We start from the raw sequence: 13,940 nt of genomic DNA, 5'->3' as shown, positions 1-13,940 counted from the left end.
GAGTGTTCTCTTGCACATCATCGTGGCTTCATAGCCTTCAATGGAAGTAGCATGAAGTCTGCAACTAGGAAAATGTAAACTGGCTTCAGAAGTCTACATAAGAAATATATGTGCTACATAAACAAATAATTGTGCTTTGCTCTGTTCACTGACCCTCCAGATAGAATGGAGCTATTTAATTGTTGGTATAACTTACCATTAAACTATTATTTAGCACATTCGATCTGGCAAGACCTGAAAAGTCAGATGAATGCAACTGCTAAAAATAAAATAATTAAAACAAGGAAAAGGCCTGCTACGATACCACAAGTTAAAAATCGCCACATTCAGTCAAGGAACAAATAAATAAGTTGTATGACTGTATTTTCATAGGAAAAAAAAAAAAAGTCTTCTGTCTTTGTAAAATCAAACAACTTCCACTGCCAGTAAACCACATGCAATGCTACAAATGTGGAGTCATATGTATGTATGGATTGTATGAGGAAAAATAATCCCACTTGGAGATAGCATTCATCTATCTCCTTGTCAATCTTAGGAGCTTCCCTGTCTGTCTCCTCCTTTTGAGCACCTGAACACTGGCATGTTTAAAGAGATGTATCTATCTCAATCATAAGCCATATTTGTGGAAAATATGCTATTCTACAAGATTTTCGTTTACCTTTGCACAAATGAAAAAGGCACATACAACTACCCAGCTAAATTATGCTGTGACATACCTGGCTGACATATTGTTTTCAGGAAGAAGTGGTATTTCCAGAACCTTTGTGCTGGCAATTATTATCTCTTGACTAGCTGTTGCAACTGTTTTTCCAGTGATTCGGTGCACCTGGTAGAAGGCGTGAGGTCTTAAGTACCGATCATCTGCTGTGCCGATGAACATCTGCAGGTTTACTGGCTTTTCGCTGAAGCCCAGGAGCTGGTGAAAAAGTAGGTGTAATATTAAAGTATTAGTTGACTCCTACTGCAGTTGTGTGTGCATAATATAAATACGTAACTAGTACAGATTTCAGAGTCAAAGAGTAGCATTTACTTACAAACTTCAACATCTTCAGAGACCCAAACACAGGCATCTGTCTGTCCTGCACTACAAGTATCAACAACATTTACCACAACAAACTAGTATCAAACTATCTTTTTACTTTTACATCCATCAATCCTTATGTACAGGATTTCTACATCAAAGCTATGCTATGTTATATATGTGTTTTAATAAAAGATAAATTACCAATTGTACTAAGATACACCTAGCTTCTAGAAATACAATAAATATTTTCAAGTTTAGCTTTTCTACTACAGAATGCAGTAATGAGTTTTACTAAAATTAAGAGATCTGGTGAATGCAAATGAATTGTGTTAGGAGATCATGTACGGTTTATTTCTAGCAAATAAGATGTTTTAAAAACCAAAAAGTGATCAATGTTAGTTCAGGCATCTTTCTTTTTCTTAAATATACTAACCACCATTGCACTCAGTTGTCCTAAAACCATCTGTTGCTTGAGCTAAAAATGGTAATTCTAGGCACAAAACACACTGAAACATCAGGAAAAAAATTAACAAACTGTAAAGGAAAATGCTAGTTTTATGACAGTACATAGGCAACAATTATGCAGAAGATTTAAAGAAACAAATTTAACCAACCATAACATGCAATTTTATATCTGAAGCTTATACAATGTCTTACACTTCCATGAAGTCCGCTTCCCCTTCCTGCAGCTGGCAGACTGATGCACACTGCAAGTTATGCAATTTCTAAAAAGCAATGGAGCAGATTTACATTTCATCCACTTGGACATCAACTGATGTTCAAAGGAAGGGAGGGCCAGACAGTCCTTCTTTAAATGTGGCTTTGCCATGTCAATATTTTTGTCTCTAGGGAGAGTTATTTGGTCACACAACAATACTATCCAAGCTCTTTACAGAGCTAACACTTCAAACCCAAACAAAACCATGTCAATTTAACCTACTTAGAAGAATAATTTAACACCGGTAGTCAGCAGAACAAAAAAGCAAAGCACACCCACACCCAGGAATAAGCAGCACCACTGTGGATTTCTTGTACCTTGATGTTTTACTATTGACAGGAAGTTCTACGTACACCAAATGAACGCCTGCTTTCTATACCCAAGTTACCTACCAGTCTTGTCACTTTTATTAGAGCTTTCTCAATCAAGAACACAAATTTGGTTTGCAACACAGTCTGGGACTTTACAGACCCATTCTCAAAGCTTTTAGCCTTACGTGAATAAAGCTTTTAACCTTAGGTCTAAGATACAATACTCCTTAATTAATCCATCTAGATAAAACAGCAAGGTCCTATTTCCTTTCCATCAATTTTAGTTTGTGTTCCTCCCGTTTGCCCAATGAGGTTAAACATGACCAGAAGCAGAATAGCCAAAATCCAGATGAAGATAAATAAAACTGAGCTTACTCAAATAAATCCAAACCAACAACTGTGGCTTGTTCTTTACCTCTTTGAATCTAGTGCACACACATATCTAATAAAATAATTCCGGCCTTCAAGAGGCCAGTCCAGCTCAACTTTTACCATAAAATGTAGACTACATTTGTACTACGTTTTACATAGACTACAAATGAGGTTGCACTAAAGCAGACTGGTTTCTGTCCTTAAACTCAAGGACTTCTCATCTGTCTCCCCACCTGACTCCAGGTACCACTGAGAAGTCATATATGCACAGGCGAGCCCAACAAACCAACTTAATAAATTAAGTCAGAAAGTCACATCTCTTCATGGGTTTAACAGTCTTTAACCTCTTCAGACCCTCATTATAATGATGGAAAAATATGTACCACAAAAAGCCAAGCAATCTAAGTCATGGCAGCTTTTATCACATACAACGTCCTGTCCTATAACTGACATATTTCCATCTATTTTTTTGCATGATCTCATTTATTTGTGATTATATATGTATATCTTATTTGCAGGCTTTTCGTTCTGTCAAATATGTAAAATCTTTTTGTTCTCCCTGGAGCTCTCAGTACAGAGCTAAATGCAACAAAAAACCCTCCACCAAACCAAATGAACCCCTCTGTGGAGACAGTGCAGGTTATCAGCGTTGCTTCCCATGTAAATAAATGTGATACTTGAACATTTACAAATGTCATAATGGAGACAAAGAACACCCTGTGCCCATGAGTGTACTGACAGTTTTCTCCCCCTTCATCTGTCAAAGTCACCTGTAAACTACAGAAACACAGCTGGACCACAATGAACTTTGCTCTTTATCGTCACATTGATAGTGGAACGCAGGGACTCTTACATCAATGTACATCAGATACAAAAATGCGTAACTACATCTTTCAAGAAGTATTTTTTTTTAACGGCAAATGAACATTTTCATATTTTCCATGAGTCTGAATTATTTTAGGAGTCTATAGAAAATTTAAGGACATGGATTAGTTTAGCATTCACAGCAACCATCTTGTTCCAACTTCTCAACATTGACTCTACCAGCCATTTTCCTCAGAGTTAAAATGAAATCTTACCACACTGGAATACACCCTAATAGACGTTCATTAAATGTGTTCACTCTAGTACTGGGCATTATATAAATTACAAGCCAGACCTATTAAAAAATTTGAATAGCTTCCAAATAGGGTCACTGTGACAAAAGCTGATTTCCCATTGAAGCTATCTTCCCCTTCCTTAAGAATGGATGCGTACACGACAGTTCCGAGAGATACGAGTGATATGAGAAAGAGAGGGGTGAGGGGTAGGCTGGTGTGTCTGCAGTCAGTGGAGAAGCTGCCCTCTACACGAGCCCACACACAGCAGGAGTTTAATTTTGTGAAGCAAAATCTACCCCATGCCAGCAGTGGCAATGGTATTGCCTATGGGACTGTATGGCCATATGCTGCATTTGAACTGCTCAAAGGCATGTCTAATGCTAGTTCTGCTTCCATTTTTCCTTGGTGCTCACCCAGATATGCTATAATGGGAGATGTATAGGGCCTGGTATATGCAAAGCACAGTGGGGGGGTGGAAGTCTGACAAAAAATGCCCACCCCACCAGCAGATAAGTTATGTATCAATAGGTTCTGAAGTGCATTTCCTGTACAATGTTCTTGCAATATAAGCTCTTGAGCTTGTTGATTGTCTCAACATCACTGCAGTACATCAGCATACCAAAGATGTAAAACTATGTTACCACAGCTTCAGAAGAAATAGTAACCCCCCACCCTCAACAAGACCCGCACAGTAGCACCACCTTTAGTCACTCTCCTTTGGTTTATGTATCAAATTAAATGAAAACAAACAAGAAATCCAGCACCCCAAGAAAAAAAATATAACAGAAGACATTTTTATAGTAATTTAGAAGAAACCTATGCATGTTATAGTACAGAAGCATAGAAATAAGGCATCTCATAATTAAAAATTATGTGTGATAACATCAGGACAAAAACCTGGAATTTCATATATACTTAAAAGCTGTAACAGTATAAAGCAATCTCCAAACAAAAAAGCCATACTATAGCTTACACTACAGCTGTGTCACAAATGAATTGCTGTAAAGGATCTGCAATGAAGCCTTGTTAAAGGTACTATATTATATGGTGTATATTCCAGTATCTATAAATATGTATATATAATACGGGTAGATAGAGTAGTAACACATCGGCAAGGTAGCAGAGACTTCATAAATTTATACTTTGCATTACAGAGGAGTTATTGCATTTATTCAAGGTTTAAAAATAATAATTTAAAATGCATTCCTTTCAAACACAGTTTTGTTCTAGTTAAAAAACCCCACAACCCATTGACTGTTCTTAGTTCCATTGACATTGGGGTGACACTTTCTTAATACCTCATCTGTTTTATGCACAATTCTCTACGTTGAGCAGCCCAAACATTTAAGTCAGTAAAAAAATAAATTCTAACTCTTCTTCAACGAAAATACCTACATAATTAACTTGAAAGAACCTAATGAAACCATGGTATCTGTAGCTGTAGTTCACCTTCGTAAAGACTACACAGTGTATACAAATAAGAACGTAGTGTCTCCATACAGACCATAGACAGTTAACAGCATTTACAACCTAGTGGTAAGTGCTGCAAAATCACCACAATGCAGATGCATTACAATAAACTGCTGCAATATCAGTGTGCCCAAGAGTCAGTCATGGGTCACAGGAAGACAGCAACTTGAATTACTGGTTGAGCACTAGGTATATTTTCAAGTATACCTTCCAGCACTTACTCTATTAACGTGCAATCCTACAGCTGCACATCAAAAACAACAATAACAAAAAAACCAAACCCCAAACAAACAAACAAACAAAACCCAAAACCCCAAACCCCATAACAAAACTCACTAATTTTACTTCAAAAGATATACCACTTTCCCAGGAGTAACAAACAGCATGCTGCAGACAACTACTAAGTTACTGCACACTGTCACTACTGACCTCTAGAAACCCTTCTCTGTAACAGAACACTGATACACCACCCACTGCTCTGCTAAGGAAACTCAGCCAAGTTGTTTTTGTGTTTCTATATCGTTTCCATAGCAAAGGTCAGTGCATGCGTAAGTTAAACTAAAGCTGGAAGGCTAGAGACTGAAGGTCACCACAGGATAAGCCAGAAGGGCTTCATGCCAAAGCAGTTCCAGCCATGTTACTATACTGCATACAGTAAACTCATGCATGCATGTCAATACTTAGTTTACAAGTTTAACCAAGGAACTACAAAGACAGTAAGTTGGTGAGAGAACTTTTGGATCATCAAGAAACTGTATTTTATATTACAAAAACATTCATACATTCTTATTGCACATATGGAAAATATTAAAAAAATGTGTAACACTTGAGACTATATAGAATAATTCTATCACTGAAGACCATAGCATTTAAACCTGGAACTTTGCAGCAATAGAGAGAACCTCTTCCTTGCTGAGGAAAGCAAATAGGTCACATTAAATGAGAAGCATCAACCTGGAAAAAAGAAGTTAGCATTTTTCCCAACTACATGAAGATTATGGCTCAGATCTCATCAGTTCCATGCTCTGATCTAAATGAAAGCTTGCAACACTCCACAAGCTTGTGAAAAAACTTTTTTTAGTCTCTACTACTTAGAAGTTTCACCTCCCCTGCCTGCCCTTTTTAAAAATTCAGAAGGTTCTGTGTATATTTTCCATTTATTGTTGCAGGCCAAGTATTACCAATCTTGATTCAAATGTAAATGTTCTTTATTCACAACTTATAATTTCTTAAGACATGTAACAAGACTTAGGAAAAATATCCAACAGAAAATACACACTTCACAGTAAAGACGTCCTTAGCAGACAATACTAGTATAACCCAAAGGGGGTATGGGTTTCGAAAACAGACTATTTCAAATAGTCTGTTTTCGAAACCCATACCCCCTTTGCTTATTTAAAAAACCCAATACCTAACAGTGTCACTGAATCCAGAAATGATGTTAAGTCATTAGTTAAGTTTTATGTTCAGCAATCAAGCAATACTATGATACTAATGACATTCAGACAGAGTCAAAACCCAGCTGACTATTTTTAAAGCATTTTTCCTGCAAAACTTTCCACCGTGCTTAATCAAACTTTCACCAGGCTTTATAAAATACTCATGTCTTATCTTCTATGTGCCTTTTCTTTGCTTGCTAGTTGAAGATAAATATTCTATCAACACTTTAGTGCTCCTTCACCTTTGTGCAATTAACTCACTGCTTATGGCATTACTGGATTGGTACAAGAGGCTGATTAGAAAGAAAGCTTTTACATACAAATAGGCCTTCCTAAATATAAGGCATAATCTTGAAATACAAGACATGTCAGGGGAAAAGTTTGAGATAACTTCAGTGAACAAAAGACTTGATAAACAACTCTATCTTCACCAAATGCACCAGTATTTATACAAAAATCCTCAGTCTTCCATGAAGAACATGGAAGGAAACAGCTGTGTAAAGAACTACAAGCTCTTACTAAGCATTTACTTGAGATGGACATTTCCTAGGCTTTTCAATACCTTGACATGAAAAGCACACTGTAACTAGTTATTTCCTCCTTGACAGACTCACGGCAGCTGGATGCATTTCAGTGACTTTTGTATTCCTTAGAACACCCCTAAAGTGACTAGGCAAGGGGGGCAGAAGAGGAGAATGGAGGCCCCTTTATAGGGGGGGAAAGGAAAGATAAAGCTTTCTCTTGAATTAGGTATTTCCACTTTTACTTTGGAAGACTATGAGTAAAGATACGGTTTAACTCACCACAAAACCTAAGCAATCATAATGGAAAAGAACTGCTTAAATTATAGCCCACACTTAAAGTAATATTTTTTTATTTCATTTAAAGATAAAAAAAACCAAAGCATGCCTTTGAAATGTTTGCCCTCTGAGACAACAGAGATGCAATCCACGAGCCTGGAATTTTTTTGGACAGCAATAACAGGGTGCATGGCTTTGAAGAACTGAACCTTTTCCTTCAGACATTTCTCCATCAGAATTTAATTTTCGAGTGATGTGCAGCAACTCTTCCTAAAGACCTGTGAAGGATGCTGGTTTAAACCTGAAGGGCTACTCTGCCAAGCTGAACAACACACCTGCTAGCAGTGACCTGGGAATAAAAGCAAGGGATGACAAAGATCTGAAGGCACAACGATGACATAATTTGAAACGAAAGACACACAATGACTAACACCAGTGGTACAATTTATCACGAATTTATCAACAGTTGCATTTGGAAAAGCTTGAAACAAACCATATATATAAACCCAAGAAATTATGAGTTCAGGGAAGTTATTGGAAGTCAGACTGACCACAGCCATCTCCTGTGGCTCACAGTGGTGCAGGCAGTGCTGACCTATCATCTTCAGTGCACCGTTTAAAAGAAACTGAAGAAATTAATGGAAGAAAACTCCATTCAGATCTACTAGGCAACACCCCAACCTCTGGCCCAGAAAGTCCTAACATGGGAATTTTCTTATTCATTCAGATTCTGCAAAGGTTATAATGTTATATAAAGATAAATGTCCAATTTCAAAGTTAAATATGTTAAACCAAAACAACATCTATTCTCCCTTCCTGACAGGCAGTACTATTTTCTATCACTTAATAATTTAATGTACCTTTCTGAGTACTGAGAAGGAAAAGCATGCTCATCAAAAAAAGCATCTTCCCTCCTCTTTTGCTAAATAACTTACTAAGAAGACTGACTTGAAAAATTTAAAATAGTACAGACATTTGCAATTTTGAAAAGAAGTGAGTCATAAAAGGAACTAACTTTAATAAAAATCATCACAAAAACAAACAGGTCCTGAAAACAAAGTAAAGCAAACAAGCAATTGCAAGTATTAGTGCATATTGGTCACGATACCATAGGTTTACACAATGTACAGAGCATCCTTCAAGGTTTAAAAACTTGGGACTTCTATTTCTGAAATCTCACTTTTACATGCTCACCCCCTGCTTGCAGACAGGATTGAAAGTATTTTAAATACTAATTTCAGGCATATTTTGAAGAGCGTTTTAGCTCAGACTCCTGTCCCATTCTAAACTACCCAAAAAAGGAGATCAATTCATAGCTAAAATAGTATTAGACTAATAGTACCACTTCACACAGTGCAGAACTGCCAGCCACATCTAACTAGCCATCACGATATACTTGCCAGCTGCAGTTTGCTCTACAGTCTTGAAAAAAATGTGCTATTCATGAAATACCAACTCCCAATGCTAAATTATGCTGCCACAGGTTTTTAGACAAGCATTGCTGGGATAGAAATAGGTTATTCCCACATAACCTATAGAAACTCCTTCTCACACTCCCCCCCCGCCCAAAAATCCCCAACAAAAAACCCACCATAAATTGATTACTACATTTTGACATTATAGTAAAGATATGACATAAAAAAACAGATGACCATGTCCCGTCCAGTGTGCCATTTTTAATGTTTTGGGTTTTTTTTTTCATGTTAATTACTGCATTTTCTAGATTAAGTATTCAAACATACAGTAGATGCATCTATATGGCTTTTACTATCTATTTTGGGAATTCTGGAGCAGAAGCTGCCTAAATAGTCATCGAACTGATCTTGAAAGATATGTACTTTTAGAATCTCAACCAAAGGTCAGCGTTTTTCTCAATACAGCCCACTACATGGTTCACACTGGCTGAGACTTACCTTCTGCCTTCCAGATCTGTTTAGAGGTTGTTGTCACCGAACAACAGTAGGCAGTTAGAGCTGGGATACAGCCTGCCTTCTAGTGATGTACAAAATAGGAAAGAATTCAAGAGAAAAATAAAAATTGAAACGTGAAAGGCCAGAAGAATGGGAAGGGTCATGAAACATAGAAAAACTGTGCTGTTTATTGGGTTTAGAGAACAGGAAGAACTCTGATATTATACCTGTTATTCAAGTAGTTACATGAATTTGGCAGACAGAAGACCTGGGAAAAGGTGACAGCCACAGAATTACAGGCCAGGAAACATACACTCATTTAGACAATCCTTCTTTCATTTATTTTCATTGGATCATCTCTGACATTGCTTGGTTAGATCCTCTCTTGTAGAGTACAGTTTCTTCCACTAGAACACAGGCAGAGCTTGACAGACTTTTTGAGAACACATTCCTATTTCAGAATTTTCAAAGTAGTTCAAAATTAGTTTACTTTAGCTTAATTAGTTTACTTTTTCTCCCACTGCAGCTCTTCAGTCATGACTTCCAAGCTCTGCAGTCACTTTAAATAGAGCTGACATTTAAACCCTCTTCCTCAGGTCTCCATTAGACCCCACACAGGAGATTACTGTTTGCTTGTCAGTGACTAGAAGTTTATAACCATTTAAACAAACTCGTTTTTACTTAGTATTTCCTTTATTTTTTATCTTAAGCCTTTCTTCAGCTGTAACACTGCTGAGCTGTCCATACGGATTACATGATGCTTCCCCTCCTCTGTTACTGCAGAATCAACTACAGTAAGAATTTTGCTTATGGCAGAGGAATTCATGAACAATTCTATCCTTAGACCCTTTGTAGCAGGGCAAAAACCCACTTCTGGTACAGGCCAATTCTTAATGGCTACCAGTGCCCCAAATCTGTCTTGCATGCATGGGGCCCAAGTGGCTTCTACACAGTATCTGTTGCAGATACACGACACATTTTAGAATAAATTGCCCTTATGGTAGCTCACATCTACAACCCCTGGCAAATGGCCACAGAACAGAGAAAACTTCTTGCATACAGAACCGTGCTAACAAGTAGCAGTTAGCTCAACAGTCCCTCAGTACATCACGTATGGTTATTGAGTATCATACAGATCACCTTCTTCACTAGTAACAAGACAAAAAAACAAAAATGGAATACTTCTTGTGCACAACACAGCTTACAGAATTTACTATCAGAAGATAACATTAAATTTAAAATACTTGTGAAAACTCAGAAGTCGACATGAATAGCAGGAATACAGCGTACAAAACAAGATTTTTTTCTTTTTAAAACAAAGTCATTTCAGATCAGAAAGCTAAAATACAGAAGAAAAAAAACAAACCCACAATGTATCCCTGAGAGATGCTTATCACGTGCCCACCTGCTCTACAATGCTTGTATGTTTTTGATCGTAAGTATTATCCAAGTGAAATCTCATGAAGAGCCCTAACCATTTTAGATAACAGTAAAACCTCATTCTAACAAATTGTAAGTGTAAGTATTATTTTGTTACATACAGTTTGTCCTATGGGAAAGGTGGCAAATTCAAGCAATGATGATCATTCATTTAGAGTCAGATGAAATGTGGCAGCTATTCATTTAAAAGCTTCGTCGATGGGTAAAGTACTCCAATCTACTGAATTAGAATGGTAAATGTAGACAGTGCTCAGAGGCTATGTCTCCTGACAATGCAATACAAAATTTCCACATAATTTGGATGCCAAAAATTCAACATGCTACCTTTCTCTTTGCTAATCATTCTGTCAAGTTATTTATTCCTTCCCTGTGAAAATTGTCAACGTTATGTTGCAAATTCTCTACAAAGGTAAAAGAAATTGTTCCAGATGACATGGATTAGCTGGAATATACTACCAAGAAAGCAGAGATTAAAATGACAGTTCTCTGCTATTTAGAATATTTTGCATTAAAATAGCCAAACACAAGTGAATTTCATTACAGACTTTGTTCCTTGAAGTCAATGGACTTACAAAGCAAAACACAATGCCCCACACATTTCATTTCCTCACATTTGGAAATAAGCTGATTAAATGTACTCAACAGATGATGCCAAATTTGTCAGAGCTTAGTCTCCTAGCAACAGGTATGGTACAGTATTAGTTTATAGATTAATGACAGGCACTAATAGATTAATGGCTTGAAGCTATGTACTATCTTAAAATCTAGTTTAACAGTTCAGAAATCAAATATTCTAGCTTTCTATAAAATACTGTTCAAGAGCAAAACAAACTGTGCAGGAGACAAAAGCACATAAAGGCCTTCAGGCACCCGAAGATGTGGCAGTTAGACTTGATGTTCGTTTTAGGTCCCTTCCAAACAAAATACTCTATTCACCCACATCCCTTCTTGTCTCTTGTTAACATACAGTTACTTCACACAAGAAAATGCTTAGTACTTTATTGCAATGACCACATACATGGAAGTGAACAGTATAAATGCTAAGAGCACCAAAAAGAAAAGTCAAATCAGAAACAAATAGTAATGTATATCGTAATAGCAACTCGATTTTTGTAATAAGCTTCCAGAAGTGCTGGGAAGATTTCACTTTTGTATTTAAATAAGGTGATTTTCATTTCATTGCTCACAGCAATTTAATATTTACCTTTCACCAAACTTGGCCCTCAGCATACTGCTTTTCCCAGCAGTGAGTAAAAAGCTATTACAAATGGATGGTTTGTTTCCTAACAACTTCCTCTGTCCCATCAAGCACAACAATTCATTTCTAATCCAGCTGGGAGAGTCCAAATTGGAAAATAGAATATTGATTTGCATTTGTACCCATTTAATAGAGAGACATAGCACAATCCATGTGTTTACGCATGAGACTGTCAGACACATAAAGATTATCCCCATTTTTAAAGCAGCATTCTTGTCATAGCAAGGTATTTCACAATTCTAATGCAAATAAATAACTCTCAACATCATTGGTGTAAGCCACATAGATTATAGATCTGTTTTTTTCTAGTAGTGCAGTTTAGAAGCATCTAGTTCTGTAAGCAAAAGAAAGCTTACATGTATGTGTCAAATCTTACAAGCATCAGTTTTGTAAGCTCCCTTAATGCAAACATTAGTGCAAGACACCCAGGGAAAACAAAGAAAATTAAAAAATTGAATGCAATTCACAAAAGCTCAGCAGACACTTATTTTGTCAGCTAGAATCTCTCAAGTTTCTGCCCTCATTAATGATGTGTTTAATTTCAGCACCAGCACCTTGGCACGTGAAAGGTGTGTCTACTTCTCTTCTCCACTGACTAAAGCAACACAATGCTCCACGTGAAGAAACGCACCCAGTCAACTTTCAGATTCCAGCCTAGTCCAGGCATCCTCAATTTTCTCTAGTTTGCAGCACAGACTTCCCTGATAAACACTTGACCTTGCCTCTACTGTGCTACAAAATCTATTAGGGTAGATTTCAATTAGATATTGGGAAAAGATTCTTCACTATGAGGGTGGTGAGGCCCTGGCACAAGTTGCCCAGAGAAGCTCTGGCTGCCCCATCCCTGGCAGTGTTCAAGGCCAGGTTGGATGGGGCTTGGAGCAACCTGCTCTAGTGGAAGGTGGCTCTGCCCGTGGCTGGGGGTTGGAACTGGATGACTTTAAGGTCCCTTCCAACTGAACCATTCTGTGATTGAAACTGTTCTAAGAGACAATAAAGCTTGCATGATTCTGTTAAGACAATGGAAATGACATCCACATACCATTCAACTGCGAGTTAATAATCTTTGGTTCATGTTGAAGAAAGAGTCAAGTTTAATTTACTCCAAATATTTGAGTGAAATTTAACAAAATTTACGGGTACCATTTCACAGAAATAACCTAACAAAACCAGAAACGAGGCATTTATAGGATTCAGAAGCTGTCTCAACACCAGAAGACAGATTATTTCCAATTCAAATGAAGCTGTATCATGTTTCAGTATAGCTCCAACTATTCTAATATTGTGACTTTTCTTACTTTCCCTCATGCATACCCCTTCCTCCTCAAAGTTCATGTTGAACATGTTAATACACTATTGCACAATGAATTCATTCACAAGCACAAAACTACATACAGCATGAAACTGTGATATGCTCTGTAACTGTAGCAAACTGTAATTTTTTAAATATCTAAAACTAATTTTTGTATTGAACAAGTTATATTTAAGGAAGAAAATCTTACCCAGGAAGGACTGTAAGCTTTCATACAAGGTAACAATTCACAGCATTATAAATACCAATAATTGTAGTTAAAAAATTATCTTCTATTCAAGACAGCCAGACTTCCTACCTTCACTACAGGGTGTCCTCCAGTAGACGCTTTTACTGCTCCTCTGCTTCCTTCTGTTTCATAGTGAGCTCTGTGATGAGTCTTAGGCTGGACTTCTATTTTCAGTTCACACTGCCCGTAATGACTTGGTAAAGGCCAGTCGAGAGGTGGCAATGAAGATGTGCTGCAATCAAGATGAGCACACTATGATGAAATGAACTATGCTGCCTGGCCACAGTACAAACAAAGTAACTTCACTGTAAAATACAGGCAATGATGTCACTTTCCTAACAAATGATGACCAAATAAGAATATCTATTAGCCTAAAACTGTTACTTGAACATTCAAAAATTTTGCTGGTGCACTGAAATCTTCAATTAAGTATTTCATTTGGGGATGACAGAGTGGAACTTCTTCCTTCTAATAACCAATTAAAAGAATGGCTCTGTATGATGTTACAGCCCCACATTACCAGTGCTATTCCATAATGGCTTTATACTAATTTTTTT

General features: G+C 37.1%; 1 protein-coding gene across 3 annotated transcripts in view; it reads right to left on the bottom strand.

Annotated features, from left to right (window-relative positions):
• Positions 1-13,940, bottom strand: part of NFATC3 (nuclear factor of activated T cells 3) — a 71,993-nt gene that overhangs the window by 29,045 nt on the left and 29,008 nt on the right. For all 3 annotated transcript variants that reach the window (XM_030470996.1, XM_030470998.1, XM_030470997.1), the window contains exons 3-4: positions 13,453-13,615; positions 717-916 (exon numbers count right to left, since the gene is read on the bottom strand). In XM_030470996.1, coding sequence (XP_030326856.1) covers positions 717-916; positions 13,453-13,615 — 363 coding nt within the window. The remainder of the gene's footprint in view (positions 1-716; positions 917-13,452; positions 13,616-13,940) is intronic.

The sequence above is a fragment of the Strigops habroptila genome, chromosome Z (genome assembly GCF_004027225.2).
Source record: "Strigops habroptila isolate Jane chromosome Z, bStrHab1.2.pri, whole genome shotgun sequence".
Taxonomy (NCBI): Eukaryota; Metazoa; Chordata; class Aves; order Psittaciformes; family Psittacidae; genus Strigops; species Strigops habroptila.
This window is presented reverse-complemented; position numbering and strand designations above follow the sequence as displayed.